Source organism: Polyodon spathula, chromosome 11 (genome assembly GCF_017654505.1).
Source record: "Polyodon spathula isolate WHYD16114869_AA chromosome 11, ASM1765450v1, whole genome shotgun sequence".
NCBI lineage: Eukaryota > Metazoa > Chordata > Actinopteri > Acipenseriformes > Polyodontidae > Polyodon > Polyodon spathula.
In genome coordinates this window covers 14,863,330-14,883,681 of record NC_054544.1, presented here as the reverse complement: position 1 = coordinate 14,883,681, position 20,352 = coordinate 14,863,330, and the positions used below count along the sequence as shown (strand labels likewise).

The 20,352-nt window shown below is 34.8% G+C and overlaps 2 protein-coding genes across 2 annotated transcripts in view; both read right to left on the bottom strand.

Annotated features, from left to right (window-relative positions):
* Nucleotides 1-12,728, bottom strand: part of LOC121322810 (ceramide kinase-like protein) — a 51,228-nt gene extending 38,500 nt beyond the window's left edge. Inside the window, exon 1 of the mRNA XM_041263118.1 lies at nt 12,215-12,728. Coding sequence (XP_041119052.1) covers nt 12,215-12,569 — 355 coding nt within the window. The 5' untranslated portion in view covers nt 12,570-12,728. The remainder of the gene's footprint in view (nt 1-12,214) is intronic.
* A 4,303-nt stretch (nt 12,729-17,031) lies between these two features.
* Nucleotides 17,032-20,275, bottom strand: LOC121322733 (neurogenic differentiation factor 1-like). The gene is made up of 2 exons (XM_041262983.1): nt 20,137-20,275; nt 17,032-19,331 (listed from the first exon to the last, which is right to left on the bottom strand). The coding sequence occupies exon 2, from the start codon at nt 19,325-19,327 to the stop codon at nt 18,278-18,280; it is 1,050 nt and encodes a 349-aa protein (XP_041118917.1). The 5' UTR covers nt 19,328-19,331; nt 20,137-20,275; the 3' UTR covers nt 17,032-18,277.
* Nucleotides 20,276-20,352: the final 77 nt, after the last annotated feature.

The window sequence follows — 20,352 nt, the reverse complement described above, 5'->3', positions numbered from 1 at the left end:
ATTATATTAGAAATTGTCACCCTCCAACTGCTTTGATTAGTTATTTTATTTGTCTTAAATCTTGGACTACCTTACAAAAGGTAACATTAGGTAAGATTAGTGCTAATGAGGGCCTGTGAGACCTGAGATATATGTGCTATAATAATTATGTGTTCTTTCATCCTTTGTTTCTATATCAAGCCTTAGCTGTAAAATCAGATCAGCACCTACTGTATCATTATATTTAGCCTACTGCTGAAAAGATCAATCTGACCTACATTTGGTTATTGTAAATAATGCTGGCATTCTCCATTAACATTTTCAGCCACTTATAAAGAACAAAATCTTTAATTAACATTTAAATTGCATTAAAGATCTCTAGTGTTTATTAGAGAATAATGGAAACTAAGCCATTAATGATTGAAAAATGTTTGTCACTTTGTCTTATCCCTGGACACTATAAACTAGGCTCAAGTAACCTCAAAGGTACAATTAGTTCCTCAAAATTGAAGGCATGTTCAGAGAAGCAGGAAAATACATTTATAAAGCATTGGATTTAATGGTCAATTAAATTCCTCCAAGCCATATTAACCAGGCTCACAACTACCTGTTTCTTTTATACCTTGCTACAAAATCGCAAGTTGCCAGTGCTGAATTTCTAATGAAAGGGCTACACCACTGGAGCATTGTAGTTGTAGTTAAGAGAGTGTTCTATCTATGTTCTAACTTGTAATGAGAAAGCAAAACGGTATTTTCATTAATTCTTATAAGAGTCATAAAGCACTATTTAATAATGGTCTCAGAAACCTAGTTTCAAAAGACAACAGTCTTAAACATTAAGCGCGTTGTGACCCAAGTGGCAGTGAAATGGAATTATGGGGCAAACAGCAGGTATGACCATACTGCCATACTGCTACGTATCATAAGTGTAATGTAGAACATGTTTTTAAAATATTGTTTCTTACAAAATAGTTTTCCATATTTGGGGTACCACTACACTGGGATGTATTGCTTATTACAATATATATTTATTGCAACACCACTAGCAATGTGTATTGAAGCAAATAAACAAGGATGTAACAGTCAAATTAGTGTTATACTGCAAAATAAATCAATCAATAAAACACAAGGTTTTACATAAAGCAGAATCAGCAATTCATACTGCAAATATGACATTATCCACTATTAACTTTCAGTGCCATTTAAAAGCAAGGTCTATTCTGTTACCATGGTGAAAATATATATATATATATATATATATATATATATATATATATATATATATATATATATATATATATATATACACATACACACACACACACACACACACACAAACATAATGAAGCATGCGTCAATCTACAACATACCGCATTTAACGCCAAATTGGATAACAGTAACCGTGATGATAACAGCAGGCTTGTTTAATTCATTTTAAAGTAAAACCATTTTTATAGAATTGTACTTTTTGATGGAAATATATATATATAAAATGGTAACAGAAAAGGGTATGGAAACAGGGTTGGAGGTGTATCGCATTTTGAAGATTTAGGAGTAACACTGTCAAAGTAAACTCATTTTAAAACATTCTTCTGTGTAATATATTATGCTGCATACATCTTCAGTAACACTACATTACTAGTTTTTGTATTTTATTCATTCATTCTAGTCACACACAGTAACACCTAATTTATCTGCGGATTTCACACATCCGTGGACCTAAGTCCCCCAAGCACGCGGATAAACAGAGTTCCAATGCATATATTAGCAGTTTCTAAAAAAATAAAATAATGGTGTTGACTAAATCAAGGTGATACAGGATATTCAACAATAGTTACATTAATCTAGCTAAACAAGATTCTACTCTAGCTAACTGGATTCTAGGCTCCATCTGTGAAGAAAATCTTAACTCTCAGAATCCAGTACTGTTGTTTATCATGGCTATAGATCATTAGTTTAGCTAACAAAGAAGACTAGAACATTAATCCCAAGATTAATTGTCTTCTCCAACTGAAATGGAGCATTTTATTTGTTTAATAATAATATAGTATCTACACACTGATGGAATATTGCAATCTGCATGCAGACAGGATTACAGTCAAATCTGTAATATAAAGAGACTAACTATAAAAGAAGGACCACCTGTGCACAATGACCAATCATATGTCTCTCTGTGTAAATACATTTTCCACGTTCAATCATCTACAACTATTTTAAAGAACACTTTCAACTAGTCTCTTAAGTAGTCACTGTAAGCAGGTTGGATTGTATTACTGACCAGGAACATACTGAGTTAATTTGTTTCTAGGCATGTATTTAGCATCTTTTACATCCGTAAAATATATGATTATAGGTGCTTAAAAATCATATTTTAAGCCATTAATTATGCCTCTGCTATTCTTATATAGCCATTTTTAAAAGTACTAAATCATGAGGTTTCCACGCGGGTCAATTTGCGCATACACATTTGGGAGAATTACTTGTGTAAATCAGGTCTGTGGCCAAAAAAAAACAGCCAAAGAGAGGGATAGGGTAAATCTCATTTACTCGTGTAAATATCGAAACACACAAGAAAATCCACACCCAGTTTCGCATGGAAACCTGCATTTCATGTGTAAATGTTAATGAGTGTGTTTATCCTTAACTATAAACATTGCAAGTGAGCAGGTCAGTTGTTACTGTGGATTCCAAGATGGCAGAAAGCAGTGTCTGAAGGGCAATTTTATAGTTAGCAATGGTGTAGTTCACCTTAATGATAACGCAAGCTGCTTTTTTCATAATTGTTTTTTGCTGTGTCTGGACTGTCATGTTGTATAACTCTTGGGGGTTTACAGTTCTGTATAAAACCACTTACCATGAACTGCATTATGCCTTTGTTATAGTATTAAAGCAGCTGTTTGAGAATACCCTTGCTGTAAAACATATGCTAAAGTTAAAGTCGAACAGCAAGTGAGCTGCTTAAACATAACTGAATTAATTCCCGTCCTTTTTTTAATCCCAGCTACAGTATGTCCAAAGACAAGGTGTGTCTGCTCTCCATGTTAATAAATATAGTTGTTGAACTGGATGTCATGAGCCAGCAGTGCAACAAACATCCAACAAGTTGTTGGTGCTCTCTAAGAACTGACCAAATAAAATTGCAAATGAACATATTGATTGTGTTTTATTTGTTTGCATCATTAATATTTAAATCAACAGTAAATCAAACACAACTTAAAAGAAACGAGAGAATCTTTGACAACACGAGCCTCCTCAGATCGTTGCTGTCCAATTGAAACTGGAGGCTGAGGCAACCTTCACCGTTGCCAAGTCCGCTTATAATAAGTTGAATCGGGCTTGGTTTTTAGTTGCGGGTTGTAAGTTGCATAAACACTCACTCTAACATGGGTTGAGCTTGTTTTGGGATTGTTGTGAAAGGCAGTGCCGCTTTTTTTTTCTCGTGAGACTGTAACCTTCCCCTTCTGTCTCACAGGCAGCCACTGATTCCTGAACGCCTAATTTTGTTGTTGACAAGAGTTTGTGCAGGATACAGCAGGCAGTGGCAATTTTGGAAACAAATTAATGCACTTCAGTCCATTTCATCAGTATTTGCCACCTCCCTTTCAAGTACCCACTACAGTGGCTCTCAAAAGTATTCACCCCCCTTGGACTTTTCCACATTTTATTGTGTTACAACATGGAATCAAAATGGATTTAATTAGGAGCTTTTGCCACTGATCAATGCAAAAAAAGTCCATAATCTCAAAGTAAAAAATTAAATCTACAAATTGTTTTAAATTAATTACAAATACAAAATAGAAAACAGAAAATAATTGATTGCATGAGTATTCACCCCCTTGAGTCAATATTTGGTAGAGGCACCTTTGGCAGCAATTACAGCCATGAGTCAATTTCGATAAGTCTCTACCAGCTTTGCACATCTGGACACTCCAATTTTTGCTCATTCTTCTTTGCAAAATTGCTCAAGCTTCATCAAGTTGGATTGGGACCTTGGTGAACAGCAATTTTCAACTCTTTACACATATTCTCAATTGGATTGAGGTCCAGGCTTTGACTGGGCCACTCCAGGACATTGACCGTTTTGTTTTTAAGCCACTCCAGTGTGGCTCTGGCTGTATGTTTGGGGTCAATGTCCTGCTGGAAGATGAATCTTCTCCCAAGTCCCAGGTCTCTTGCAGACTTCAGCAGGTTTTCCTCCAGGATTTCTCTGTGCTTTGCTGCATCCATTTTGCCCTCTATCTTCACGAGCTTTCCAGGCCCTGACGCAGAGAAGCATCCCCATAGCATAATGCTGCCACCACCATGCTTCACGGTAGGGATGGTGTTCTCAGGATGATGTGCGGTGTTAGGCTTGCGCCAAACATAGCGCTTAGCATTGAGGCCAAAAAGCTCTATTTTGGTCTCATCAGACCATAGAATCTTGTTCCACTTGGTCTCACAGTCTCCCACATGCCTTCTGGCAAACTAGCCAAGATTTGATGCAAGTTTTTTTCAACAATGGCTTTCTTTGTGCCACTCTCCCATAAAAGCCAGTTTTGTGAAGCACCTGGGCTATTGTTGCCGTATGCACAGTGTCTCCCAGCTCAGCTGTGGAAGACTGTAACTCCTTTAGAGTTGCCATAGGTCTCTTGGTGGCCTCCCTGACTAGTGCCCTTCTCGCCCGGATTTTGAGGATGGTCTGTTCTAGACAGATTCACAGTTGTGCCATATTCTCTCCATTTCTTAATAATGGACTTTACTGTGCTCCAGGGGATATTCAATGCCTTCGAAATGTTCTTATATGCTACCCCTGATTGGTGCTTTTGAAGAACCTTATTCCTTATTTGCTTTGAATGTTCCTTCGTCTTCATGATGTAGTTTTTGTTAAGAAATGTACTAACCAACTGTGGGATCTCCCAGACACAGGTGTATTTAACCTGAAATCATGTGAAACACCTTAATTGCACACAGGTGGACTCCATTCAACTAATTATGTGACTTCTAAAGACAACTGGTTGCACCGGAGCTTATTTAGGTGTGTCATAGCAAAGGGGGTGAATACTTATGCAATCAATTATTTTCTGTTTTATATTTGTAATTCATTTAGAACAATTTGTAGATTTTATTTTTCACTTTGACATTATGGACTTTTTTGTGTTGATCAGTGGCAAAAACTCCTGATTAAATCCATTCTGATTCCATGATGTAACACAATAAAATGTGGAAAAGTCCAAACAGGGTGAATACTTTTGAGAGCCACTGTACCCATATTTGTCCAAGTGTGGTGTTGAATGCTTCCTCAGCAGCTGTTAGCTGTCCGGGCTGGTAGGGTTTCTAAGCCCGGGCAGTATACGCTGCATCTCCTGAGTTTTTTTTAAAGAGAAAATAAATAAATCATTTTCTAATAGCGATAGAGCCCTCTCAATGTGGGCATTATCGTGCGGTAGATGACCTCTGCTTACGGCTCAGGACGCATAACTCCATTCGCGGTCATTTACCACACCTGTTAGATATATCTGTCGGTCTGTTTTATTTTATACCTCTGAGTTTATTTTTAATTAATGAGTCGTAAGATAAATTAGTTGCAACAGTATTCACTACTAACGACAATACACCCCACTAATGACATCTGAAAAACAATTTGGGCAAGAGTATTTTGCTTTATTACAGCAGCTTAGATTCACTCATGTACCAGTTCTCTGTTCATGGAAACCACATTTTCACAAAATGTCACTAGTAATCTTCAAAAACAGCACGAGTTCTTTATGCACAGCGAATTTACACATCAACCCCCACCTTTCCCATTAATGTGCATGACGTTGGGTGAAAAGCACGATTTACTCAAGTAAAATAAACTGAGCGAACAAAAACCCCAAAAAATAATATTAGGTGAGACATGTTTCTCGTGTAAATGTCTTGAGTTAAAAAAAAAAAAAACTTGCATGGAAACCCCATGAATTACACATTTAATCCAAGGGTAAGGCACAATGTAAAGATGTGTTCTGGGGCAAGTGCAAAATAATTTTAAAAGTAAGGACCACCAAGAAACTACACAGGACAGTAATTTAACTGCACCATCCAGCAAAGTTGTATCTTGCTAGTTTTATGGCCTTATCATTGTTTTACTCCTCTCTGAAAATGACCAGACGTGCAAGAAGTATAGTTCACAATAAGCCTACTTAATAATAACAATGTAAAGCTGAATTAGAATAAATGTACAAGTCTAGTTTTGGGGGGGGGGGGTCCCCCCAAGGTAATTGTCATATGCCCCTACTAATATTATAAAAAAACCTTGTACATACGTATTATTAACAGTATAATTGTATTACAACATTATACGACATATACTTGACTTTTTTTTTTTTCGCAACGTTTGCATCATACTATTATTGTCGTGCAAAGCAACAGAGCAATTTAAAAAAAGTCAATGACAACATCTGCTAAAATATTTAATTTGAAAAATCTTAATATTTTCGATACCAGTTGGCTAAATGTAGGAATTCGACTTTTTAAGGCTTTTAATTTCAACTCTCTACAATTTTACCTACTGGAATTAATTTGTCCAAATGTGCCAGACCTTCCCTTCCTAGAGGACAGAGGACACTACTAAAATAAAATATCCCAAGGCAAAATAAATTCACATTACCATAAAACACAGAAACCTATCTTATGAGTGCTTTTTCTGCAATTTTTGGCAGTTTTGTGATAGCATTTGGTAAAGGCCATAGGGGGTGATTAGATGCTTTCTTTGTAATGAGAGTTCTGGCTTAACAGCACTGGCGTGTATTATAGACACAAATGCAACCTATGCTTTACATAAAAAAAATCAAAACACAAGACCAGCTCTAGGAAGCTGCAAAATTGTATGATTTTCAGTTTTACTAAATGTCAGTGCTCACAACATGCTTAATGTTTAAGACTTTCTTCTTTTGAAACAAGGTTTATGAGACCTTTTTTTTTTTTTTATTGAGTGCTTCATGACTCTTAAAAGAATTAATGAGAATGTCTTTTTCCTCCAGTTAATAATTTTGTCTAAATAAACTGAAGTGTAACAAACATGTATATACAGTAGCTGACATGAGAAAATTGAAGAAGCTGGCACTCACTTGGTAGATACACTCCACATAACATTAACACAATATTTCCATAATCTAAAGAGTTAAACTCAACAACACAGACCTTACAGTACAAAACAGTACAGAAGAAATATTTTGCATCTTTCAATACAATTAAAATATATCATAAAAATACATTTAAAACAAGAAAATGTGAGGGAATATGCAAATATACATATTCCTCTTTATCGAACAGAAGTTCTTTTTTTTTTCTGGGTATCATTTACTTGGACATTTGCTGACTGTCCATTAGACTGACAGATGCCTTACTTGGTGGTCGTAACATATGACTGGTGTCTATTACAAGCACATCTGTTCCACATGACTTTTTTGGCACCATATTGCATTTTATTATGTGGCAGTTACTACAGTATGCTTGTTTTTATTAAATTGTTCTAAAAAATGTTTTTATGATGATTCTTAGTTATAGAGAGTTATTTCTTCATAGCTAAAAAAAAGGAAGACAATCCATAATTAAAACAACATATTTACCTCCTGATTGAAACAAAAAATCTGGGCATGGTACGGGTTATAAAAAAATCTAGCGACAAACTGATTACTTTACCACGTTAAGTAAAGCATTTAAGCCTCAAAGGCAGGTAGGTTCTATGGTTAAGAAAGATGCTAGATTTATGTCATCATTAAAGGTTCACATATCAGACAGTATAGGCAATCACATTAAACTTCAACATGCTTTTTGACTAAAAGGTTTCACCCAGGCTTTCAATCATAGGCCATTGCTCTCCTGGGAATAAGGGTATCATGTAATCTTGTTTAAAAAAGTACTACACTGAGTTGAATGAACAATATTTTTGCACTGCACAATATGTCAACTAGTGGCAACACTGACAACACTAAATTCACTTCCCACATTACCAAGAAAGAGGTTGAACAGTATATTTTTTCTTGATTTGTGGCAAAATAATTCCATATATATATATATATATATATATATATATATATATATATATATATATATATATATATATATATATATATATATATATATATATATATATATATATACACACACACACACACACACACACCGTGCCTATAGAAAGTCTACACTCCTTTAAAAAAATTTACCTTTTCTTGACTTATAGCCTGGAATTAAAATGCACTAAAATATATATTTTTTCATTTATCTACACATCCTACCCCACAACTTCCAAGTAAAAAATATATTCTAAAATTTGTATAAAATTAATTCAAAATAAAAACTGAAATAACTTGGTTGTATAAGTGTCCACCCCCCTCGTAATAGCAATCCTAAATTAGCTCAGGTGTAACCAATCACCTTCAAAATCACACACCAAGTTAAGTGGCTTCCACCTGTGTTAAATTGTAGTGATTCAAATGATTTTGGATAAATTCAGCAGTTCCTGTAGGTTCCCTCTAATGGGTAGTGCATTCAAAAGCAAAGACTCAAAAATGAGCACCAAGGCACTTTCAAAAGAACTCTGGGACAAAGTTGTTGAAAGGCACAGATCAGGGGATGGGTATAAAAAAATATCAAAGGCCTTGAATATCTTTTGGAGCACAATCAAGATGATTATTAAGAAGTGGAAGGTGTATGGTACCACCAAGACCCTGCCTAGATCAGGCTGTCCCTCCAAACTGGATGACCGAGCAAGAAGGAGAGTGATCAGAGAGGCTACCAAGAGGCCAATGGTAACTTTGCAAGAGCTACAGGCTCTTATGGCCAAGACTGGTCAAAGTATGTATGTGACAACAATATCCCAAGCACTAAACAAACATGGCCTGTATGGTAGGGTGGCAAGAAGGAAGCCATTACTCCAGAAAGCCCACCTTGAATCCTGTTTGAAGTATGCCAAAAACTACCCTGGAGATTCTGTAGCCATGTGGCAAAAAGTTTTGTGGTCTGACGAAACTAAAATGGAACTTTTTGGCCTAAATGCAAAGCGCTATGTTTGCCGCAAACCCAACACAGCGCATCACCCAAAGAACACCATCCCTACTGTGAAGCATGGTGGTGGCAGCATCATGTTATGGGGATGTTTCTCATCGGCAGGGACTGGGGCACTTGTCAGGATAGAAGGGAAAATAAATGGAGCAAAGTACCGAGAAGTCCTTGAGGAAAACCTGCTGCTCTCTTCAAGGAAACTGAAACCTTTCAGCATGACAACGACCCAAAGTACATAACCAAAGCTACACTGGAGTGGCTAAGGAACAAAAAGGTAAATGTCCTTGAGTGGCCCAATCAGAGCCCCGACCTAAATCCAATCGAAAATTTGTGGCATGACTTGAAGACTGCTTTTTTCCCCTTAACAGTGTGGAGTATGGTGTATAGATAAGTGGAAAAAAAATCCTCATTTAAATGCATGAAACTCTGAGGCACTGACACAACAAAATGTGAAAAAAGTTCAAGGAGGTGTAGACTTTTTATAGGCACTGTATGTGTATGTGAGTGTGTGTGTATATATATATATATATATATATATATATATATATATATATATATATATATATATGATTTTGCACTTATATTAGCTACATTAGGTCAATGTGCAAAGAAACACATGTTACAGCACACATGTATGTTCATTTTAAAACATGATAGCTGGTACTACTATAGGTTAAATGAAGCTCTCGGTTCCTAAGCCTTACTCGTGGGTTATCTGTTTGCACTTGCACTTCTTGGGTCATTTCACCCCAGAAGTGTCTTCTGGGTCAAAGCATGCTACTGACTGAAAGCATGTCCAAGTCAACTGGGGAAGCAGGTGATTAGTTATTGACAAGAAAAAAAGACGGTGAAGGGGTGGGGACAATTTTCCTCTCCAGGTGAAATGACCCAGGAAGTACAAGACAGTCTAAAAGCATGGTTTATAAGAGTTTTCTTTAACCTAGTGCAGTATGAGATATCATTCTTTGAAATAACAATACATGTTTACTATAACAAGTGCTTCTTTCAACACTGCATATTTGAGACCAATATACCGAATGGATGTTCATGGCAGATAGATTTTATGGAACTATGTTTTTTAGCTACAATTACTTTAATGTTTTTTTAGGATTCAAGTTTTCTAATAACTGACACACCATTTCTATGTATGTCATTTCTAGATATCTCACAGAAGCAAAAGCATTTAAAACCAGTCCTATTGTTCAGTTTTGAAATAGCAGGTTGAGGCTGCCTTCCAAGGATATGTTGGTCAAGTTTGTCCTACAGGGCCTTGACTAGCCTGAGATTCTGTGATTGGGCAGGCCAGTGGATATATATGAAGTCCCTGCTGTGCTCTTCAAACCAGTCTCTGACCCCTCTATTTCTAGCACTGTTATCTTGGCACTGTCCATCCCTATCAGGAAGGAAATGATGCACTGAAGGCAGAACTGCATCTGCCATTATATTCTGCTACAAGCAGTGCATCTCTGTTATTATACAAGCCTTTGTTTCATATAAGACAGATCAGTGCAAGGCTTTGTTGGCAATCACAGTGTTTGGTTTTGAACCAGATTGCTCAAAGTGCTGCAGCAAGAGTCTTCACTTCCTTGCCTCCCACTCATTTTAGAACTGGTTTGAAGGTTTTTTTTTTTAACTAATCCATGTTAACTTGGTCCCACTTAGCTGCATTACTTTCTGTATCCTTTATCCAATGATCTGACCCCATGATAGGAGAAGCAGCTTCTTTTTTTCACAAAGCTCTGAAACTAAAAGCCTAGTCATAATTTGACCATGAACCAATTCATGAAAATATATAATAATATTCATATTTAATAATAATAATACATGTTCTAGGTGTTAAGAATTTCACTTCAGTAGGAACTTATTTAGTGAAATGGAAACCTGCCCAGAGTAGTATGGTCACTATAGGTCAGCTGTTGTACACAGACTATCCCATTGCCCTTTATAAAGAGAATGTAACTTAATCTCTATAGTACATCAACTTTTACATTAATTGACTGGTACCGGTAATATCTTTTGATCATGTCAGATGGTATCTAGCAGAAACTTAACTGTTTATATTTGCTAAAGAATTAGAAATAAAAAAGTAGCAAGAATTGTCTGATCACACTGATGCATCAGCCAAAAACATTTATCTACTTGACTTTTGTTTACCTTAAAATATCTGATGTAAAAAAATATTTTTTTTATTTATTTATTTTTAAATAAAGAGTAATAGGGTCGTTCCAGCTCTCGTGGACAATATACTGGTGATGTGTTTCTTCCATTTGTGTTTGTCAATGAACAATGCCATGGAGAAAAGGGATCCAAGGTAGGTGTTGTGTGCAAAAGATGATGCCCATGGTGAAAATGTGTCTGAAGGTACACTTGCCCATTTTGATGACCTTTACCTATTTTTTTTTTTTTTAATGTGGACAGTGCCCTTGTCCACTTGAGCTGGAATAAACTCAATACATTTTAATTAGGACGCATATTTACCCAAAACACCGTGGTAATCTGAAGCCATTATTATTTTAAGGCACTGTTTCCTACTTCACCTCCAGTGTTAAATTGTATAAGGCTTGTAAACTGCAGCACTCTGAACAGGGCACTTGGGGGTATGATTTGCAGTATTCATAAAACTTTGCAAGGCCATGAGAACATGCCAAACATAAATTAATCTAAAACTAAATTTAAGCTTCCTGAATATGGCCCAATTGTGTCATCTGAGATTCAAAGCGATCAATACTCTATCACTCAGTATGTGCATGTAGAGCACCCATCTTGTAATACTAAAAAGAGATATACTTAGTCAGAACTTTCTAAACTAAAGATAAATCACAAGTAAACATAATTGAATGCAGTGCATATTTTTTTGTAGTTACAGCATCTTACACGTTTATATGTTGTAAATATATTATTATTTTAAGCAATTAGGATGACTGATAATCGTTACATATTTAGCATCTTGTTTGTGTCCATACACACACACACACACACACACATACACACACACACATTATATATATATATAATGTGGGTTACTAATTTCAAATTTACATTCGTATCCTACTGCACTTCAGTATTTATAAAGGTTAAAAACAGTAAAGAAACTGTAAAGTGCATGCTATGCACCTATGTTTACCATGGCTTCACTACCATTACTACACTAGTCATAAATACACATCAGTCACCTACATTGTCATAGAAACTGTGCAAACACATCACAACCCACCTGTAGGGGTCTCGGGCTCGATTGGAGTCCATACCAATCTACTCGCTCTTAATTCTACGTCGCAGCTCTTTTTTTCTATTTTAAATATACCCCTAATGATCGACTCCTCGGCGTCTCTTTCTGTGTGGCATTTCTCCTCAGTTCTGCTTTCTTCGGCCTGGGAGTCTGCAGCATCTTCCAAGGCGAAAAGCTGCGAGACCGCGACAGAGCGTAGCGGCGGTTTCATTTTCTTCTTTTTCTTGCCTGTGTTGTCTGTGCTGACTGGAGACACCGGTTGCGTCTGCTGCTCCAAGTCTTCTAAGCTCCCAGACCAGGCATTTAAAACGGTAGCAGATCTGCGAGGAGTTTCAAACATGACAAATGTTTATATTTTAACCAATTCTCCTGTAAGGTTGTTTTCCGGTTCAGTGCAGCACCTTGGCTTAAGGTTACGCTATGAAACTTGCTTTTTAGATAGCCTTTGGTTACATGCTGAGCGCGCTCGCTTGGGCGTCCTCTGCTTAGGTCGCGCGCATGCTCGTCCGCGCTACATTGTGATTTTAATTTCATTATAATGAAAACAGGCCCTTGCTATACTACATCAGCCACAAAATATCAATAAATAAATACTACATTACAGTACCGGCAGCAAAAAGACAGCATTGGTTACATGTACTGTGTGCGTGACTGCTTGTGTCCCATAAATAGAGCTACGCTGTAATAGTAGGTTATGTGCACAAACTGTCAGTTATAGAACTAAATAGGAATATGTAACTGAAGGGTAGGGAGGGGTGAAGTGCTGATGATATGTAATCGGTCAATCACACAAAGCCAATACAACCCAACAACAAGGCGTTTACTTTGACGACATGAACCCAGTGTTATTATATATATATATATATATATATATATATATATATATATATATATATATATATATATATATATATATATATATATATATATATATATATATATATGCCTAAACATTGCGCCTTACAACACATGGTTATATATATATATATATATATATATATTATATAGTATATATATATAATATATATATATATATATATATATATATATAATAATATATAAATACAAATATTCCATGCTACTCATGGGAATAATCCTTGAAATGAATAGAGGGGTCTATGAGTATGGGCACCACTGTAGCTATAAGCAGTGATAACGCTATAAGATTTCACTCACTGTGGCCAAGCTGTTAAAGTAAAAGAAGGTCAAGCAAATAAAATAAAAATCGGAACTGCTTCCAATCAAGACTTCTTTACTGTATCTCAACATTTGATTATTCTAAAGTTTATTACAGTCTAATTTCCTTCTTCTTCTTCTTCTTCTTCTTCTTCTTCTTCTTCTTCTTCTTCTTCTTCTTCTTCTTCTTCTTCTTCTTCTTCTACACTAGGTAAATAATTGAATAGATTGCAGAAATATCTGAGCTGAGACAATACATTTCTTAAAAAACAATGGTCTTGAGGCAAATGCCACTTTTGAATGATTTCTTCCTGTTGTACAGAATTGCTAGCATAGCCTTTGTACTTATGTTTAACTGGAAACAGTGAGGGTGTTAGATTATAATTTGTTATTTAATTGTATGATTATATATATATATATATATATTATATATATATATATATATATATATATATATATATATATATATATATATATATATATATATAAAGACCACATGTACTTTGAACCAATAGACTTTTGGGTCATTAAAACAAAAGCTGTGAAAACTAGGAGAAATGTCAACAGCGATATAATCTATTCAATTTGAAAGTATTGTTACAGAATTACAGCCTGAGTTACAAATATAAAATTGATAAAAACAACTAGTAACAAAAATAGATTTCCAGTTTAGAAAGACTGAAGTACATAAACTACTGAAGATAAAATAAACCAACTGTTTTTCTTCACTACTAAGGCAAAATTAAAATCTATTTTCCTGTCTGCTTTTCAAACACCAGTAATGCATGACCCCGTCACCAGCTGTTCACTTTCAACCCACCAATCACCACAACGCAAAGCACACGTGACTTTTTACATTAGAGGGCTTTTTGGAGTCCGGTAAGTCAACTTGGATTGTGCCTGGTTTAAATAGCGTGACTGCTTATAGTTTTTTTTTTTTTTTTTTTTTTTTGTTATTGTTTGAACTGTTCTGGATTCATGTTTTCATTTATTTCATTGGTGTGAAACCGTGGAAGTCTTAAAACATAACAGTGAGACATTTAATGTTACACTATAGTAGATGTAGCTTAAAACTTCCAGGTAAAACTTTTGTATTGAACCAAAAAAAAAAAAAAACAAGGGTGGGGGAGGGGTAACGCCACGTATGCTCACGTGTCCTGGACATCTGTCTGTAGCCTTTACACACAAATTAAACTATGACAGGGTAAAGTGAAAACAGGTTACAGAAGTTTACTTCGTACTGCCTTGATTGGTACATTGTAGTTCAGTATTCAATTACAACACGCTTTTCATATGATACCGGCTATAGTGCTGCAAATCATATTTAGCGTTCTATTGGATTAAATTATTCTATTTAGACACGAATAATAATTTACTTTTCAGTACCGAAATCAATGATATCTCAATAGCATTTGTGTTCTCTTACATTTTTAATTAGGGCCATATTTTGACTTGGATTTTACGAAATGTAGATCGTTCGTGTACCATGCAGTTTGATGAGTTTAATCATAATGAAGTCCATTATTAAAGTGAGATCAATTTTTTTTTTTTTTTTTTTTTTTTACTTCAACTAATAGGTTTATGTCTTTATAGAAATAAACTTTGCATACTAATTTTAAAACGGAATTATTCATTTATTTACAAAGTCTACCCTTTTGTGTTTCAACATAAACCGTTATAAAGTTCATCATTCTTTTTTAGGTTAATGTTGCCTTTGCATTTTAGAGTAAATCAGATTTATTGCAGTGACAGGTAATAATCCTAATGTGAAAAAAGGCGGTAATTGAGAAGGTTAGTTGTGATATGACAAAGCTTTATATAAATAGACATTAAAGAGAAGAACTCTGCAGAATATGTGCTTGACATTGGCATTGGATCTGTGGTATTTTTTCCCCATCAGATAAAAGTCCTGTGTTATGCAGAGTGCATTCATGCATAAACAAAATCATTTTCATAAATTAAAACCTACCCTGCAGAAGGAACATCTGTGACTGCCTTGGTTTGAATAAAAGATGGTGGCATGTGAGCTGCCCCTTGACAGACTAAAGAAATGCCTTATGTTATTCTTTGAGAAATCAATTGACTGAAATGTGCTTGTTAAAAAAAAAAAAAAAAAAAGTACTAATACAAGCTTTGTAGTATCTTCTTTAGGTTATCCATTTTTCAATATAGATTGTTGTTACATTTTAACTAATTACTGTTTATTATTTATTATTATTATTTATTATTATTATTATTATTATTATTATTATTATTATTAATTCACCAGGTGATTGCAAATCAGACAAATGGAACTCATTTGACTTCAGCTTCATGAAATTGAGTTGCTGCAATGCATGTACCCATCTAAAGATGAATTTAGGATTCAAGACGTAACAGTGCTTGCAGATATTTACCAGTTGAGTGAAAGTTGATATGTACCAAATATGAAGTTGACACCCTTCCTGGAAACTTGGCATTTACGGTGCAGTCTGTTTTAGAAAGGGAATGTGGTGGTAATTTGGCCTTTCATGTAGATGCATTTTTCCCCATAGATTATCCAAATTGCTATCCAGTTCTGTCTGTAAAATGTGGGCAGCTATTAAGAGACTAAAATAAAGAGCCAAACAGAGACTTAAAATAATATGCTTGCACTCTGAAAAAGGGGGAGATATGGATGATCAATGTTCAATAATAGTTCCAGAACTATGGCCTTAAATGTACACTGAAATCAGACTATGCTAATAGGGATGAACCAACTGCCAAGAGGGAAGTAAATGCTGCCAAGTACATATTCTCAAGATAACTAATACACAGTGACCAGATATATGGCAAAGACAAGCACCGTAACATTTTAGAGTGGGCAGGAGAATTGTCTTTTAGTTGTTTCTGCCTTCCAGGGAAACTGGGCTGTATCTGTGTTGAGGGTCAGAGAGCTGACTTTGAGGAATTCTAGTCAAGGACGAGGTAAGACAAGTGAACAAAATGGTTTTACCATATGTGGTTCCTAGGATTAATATATATATATAATATATCTATATATATATATATATATATATATATATATATATATATATATATATATATATATTTTTTTTAATGTCATTAAACGTTCAAACATTTGTTAAAAATGTTATATCTATAATGCAATAACGTTATTGAGAAGACAATGAATAAAGATATATTGTCATACATAGACATAGACATATGCTTTAATGTATTATCATTACTGTTGTCTGCTAAACTGGCGCAAAATTATTCTCCGTCATCAAGAAGAATTCCAGATGGAAGATGAAGCAGAAATAGAAAAGCTACAATGCTTTTCAGAGTTTGAAAAAAATGAACTTTGATCCTCACACCTGTCATGGTGGAAGAGAAAATATCATGAAAAAAGGGAAAATTTTATGAGTTTCTGGTAGCCCAAGCTTGCCAAAATATATTTTCTTACTTTTTCAATATTGAAGGCCACATTTTCAAACAAAGAAACGTTTAAGAAACAAATCTTGAGAAGTGCCTAATTACAATTTCTCTGTAACCAAGTGTAGTGATGAAATAGAAAGTTTAAAATGCACACACACACACACACACACACACGTTAATAACAAATTGTGATTTCCTTTATTCTACAAATAATACATTTTGCACTTTTATGAACTATCAAAATAAAACAATAATCCCATAGTAATTACATACACTAAGAAAATCACAATAGAGAAATACAACATGTTACCAAATGTTCAATACTATTTGAATATAAGTGGTTCGGAGATGTATATTTTAAATCCCCAATGTGTTGTGGCAATACATCATAATAATATACAAGATTGCAAATAAAATTACAGTACAAATTGATTCAAGTTGAACCAGCATTATACACTTCAAACATCACATTATGTGGACTGCATTGTACATGCAATATATCTATTGATCTATATTTATGGAATAAGTAGTGTGAAAATTGTACCTACTGCACTAATTACCTACTACAGAAATACATCTGAATATTGATAACCTGATCAACTGCAGGCTCCATGTGATAAGCCATTGATTATACATTTATAGAATCAATGTGTTAAATATATCGGGCAAGATCTTCCTCTACTTTTAAAAGAATTACTAAATTCAGTATTAAGAAGAAAAAAAAAACAGTGCACATTTTATGTGATAGTCAAGCAACGTCTTGATATGCTTTTAAAAGTCAGGTTTTTATTGTATACTCAAGTATTTTGCTTCTGAATATCATCAAAAGAATTGTCAAGATTGTGCAACCTTGCGTGATTATTCCTTAAGGAAGTGCTAAGATAACAGAATAAATGTCTAAGCACTTGTCTTCTGGTGAAATTGTTAAAATTACTTTTTTTAAATAGAGAGACAATTCTATTTTTTTCTTTTTTCTTTCTTTTTTTTTATAAAATATTGATGGGGTTTTATGGATTAAAATATGAAATCGACCTTATAAAAGTTCATTAAAAATTCTGTACAAAATAATTCAGTATGGGAAAGATAAGTAGTAAAATGTTGGTTGAAAAATATATATATAGAGAGAGTTTAAATTGGCCCATTATTACTTTAAAAATTGCATAGATTCCTAATTATTGCTTGTGATTTTGTCAAATGGATCAGATAATTAACACAATCTGAATAGAGCCACGGCAATTCTTAGAGTGGCTTTTTTTTAAATAGAAGCGCTATAGAGTATAATACAAGGTGAACAGGAATTTGCATCCTCATTTCTCCTAAAGGCAGTAATAACAATAAATACATACATTATTTTAAGTGTGTAATATTTGCATTTTGCAGTGATATAGCAACCCAATGCATTGACTCCTTAATCAAGACATTAATTGAGTATATTTAATTGGATTCTGCAATGCATTTTGACTTTTTGTCTAGTTAGTCGTGAAAAATAGCATTTAGTTGGGCACTCATGACTCTTTCGTGGTGGGAATGCCCATCATATGACATGATGTTGTCAATGGGGATTTCACAGCGAGGTGCAGTGTTTGAGTAAAGGGAAGCATGACCCTGTGGTCCCGCCAGACTTGCTGCTGGATAGTGCATGGTAAAGGCATAATTCTTTTCAAACTCTGAAGAAGGCTCATGTTTAAAGGAGAAGTTTCCATTAACGCTTAATGGTGGGCTCAAGGGTCCATCGAATGAAGGGCTAGCGCAGTCTGTAAGAGTGCTTTCAAAAAATGGCTCCAAGGCGCTTCCATATGAATGTGGTTTAACATGAAAAATGTGGGAGCTGTCCATGGTACCATATGGTGGACTGGGAAGACCAGGGGAATGATATGTGTATGGATGAACAGGGAAGGAAGAACTTGCTGTTTGCATATGTGAGGATATTTCCTGGCTCTGCTCTGGAAGGAAGGTTCTGGGGTTCAGCTGAAGGCAGCCTGCTACTAAATTAGTGGTGGGCTGGGACAAGCCTTTGCAGAGGGCCTGGACGAAGGACATCAAATCTGGGCTTTTGCCTGATCGTAGGGTTTCAGAAAGAGCCCAGATATAATTTTTTGCCAGCCTAAGGGTTTCAATCTTGGATAACTTTTGAGTTTTTGAGTAGCATGGCACAACTTTACGCAAGCTGTCAAGTGCATCGTTGAGCCCATGCATGCGGTTTCTTTCCCGGGTATTGGCTTTTGTGCGTCTCATTTTAAACCTCTGCAGTCTCGCTTTGGTCATTTTCTTTTTCTTGGGTCCCCGCCTTTTAGGTTTTTGATCGTCGCCTTCCTCTTCTTCCTCATCTTCCTCATCTTCGTCGCCTTCTAGTCTGTTAAATTCATCATCATCTTCATAATCCTCTCCCTTGCTCATCCTGTCATGCTCCCTGTTGTTCTTCTCCATGTCATGCTCGTCTTGGGAACTTAGGCATTCATCAGTCCAGTTTGAAGTGCTTTGGGACTCTGGCATCATGCTATTCTCTGTGAATGATTTTGTCATGTCCCTGAATTAAAGAGAATTAACACAATATATTAAAAGGTGTTGCCAAAAAAAAAATAGAGAAATATAAAAGGATAAATTTAAATATATAAAACATTGTAAATTGTTTTACAAACAGAAATACTCATTACTTAACATCAATCATAACCATGTTCTGTACCTGTGAAATTATAATGAAATACCAAATAAATATGACTCACAAGTTAAATAGATAAATTAAGAAATGGAAATTAAGTAAAAGTGGAGTTAATATTTTAAACAAAAATGTATTAATATGATTTTATTAAAACCGTACCAACATATAGATTGAACTATAGCATTGAAAAAAAAACCTTAAAAACACATTAAGATTATTTCTGTAATAAACAGCCCGTAAGCAAATCGATTGGTTTGAATTATTTAATTTTTTTTTTTTTTTTTTTTTTTTTTTTTTTTTTTACGCAATGCAATAATTTTATTCATAAATGTTTGTCTTTTCTGTTATCTCCTGGTGCTGTAACAGGTAGCATATGTTTCATGCTGCTCTATGTTACTTACATGTTAATAATTTATACTTTAGCATATTTAATGCAAGATGTTTGTATCATTCCAAAACTACATACTTCATACAAAACTGCTTTTATATCTATATAGAAAATGAAGCATTACAACAAAAAATATTACACTCTAACGGAGTTTTCACACTTTAAAAGATGTTACAATTTTTAAAATTGGTAAATTTGCATTACAATGAAAATATGTATTTTAGTTGTGCAAGAATATATAAAATACAATTTTTGTAAACCATATGATAATTAGATGATAATTACCTTTTCAATAATTCCCGTTATGACAGTCTCATAACCCTTCCAGCAGTTTGAGCGTTTCTCGTATATTCTGGTTGCCTGTGCAGCGGATGCTCAGGTTATATAGCTGTGCTGCTGATGCTGAGAGATGAGCATGTGTATCTATCGCTGGTGTTAATATCCTTACACCAACGACTGGCTGCAGCAGGCTCCACCTCTTTTCCCGGCACGCGCCATATG

What these genes read in the sequence shown, in the direction of transcription:
- LOC121322733 (XM_041262983.1), bottom strand. Translation starts at nt 19,327, where the DNA reads ATGACAAAATCATTCACAGAGAATAGCATGATGCCAGAGTCCCAAAGC.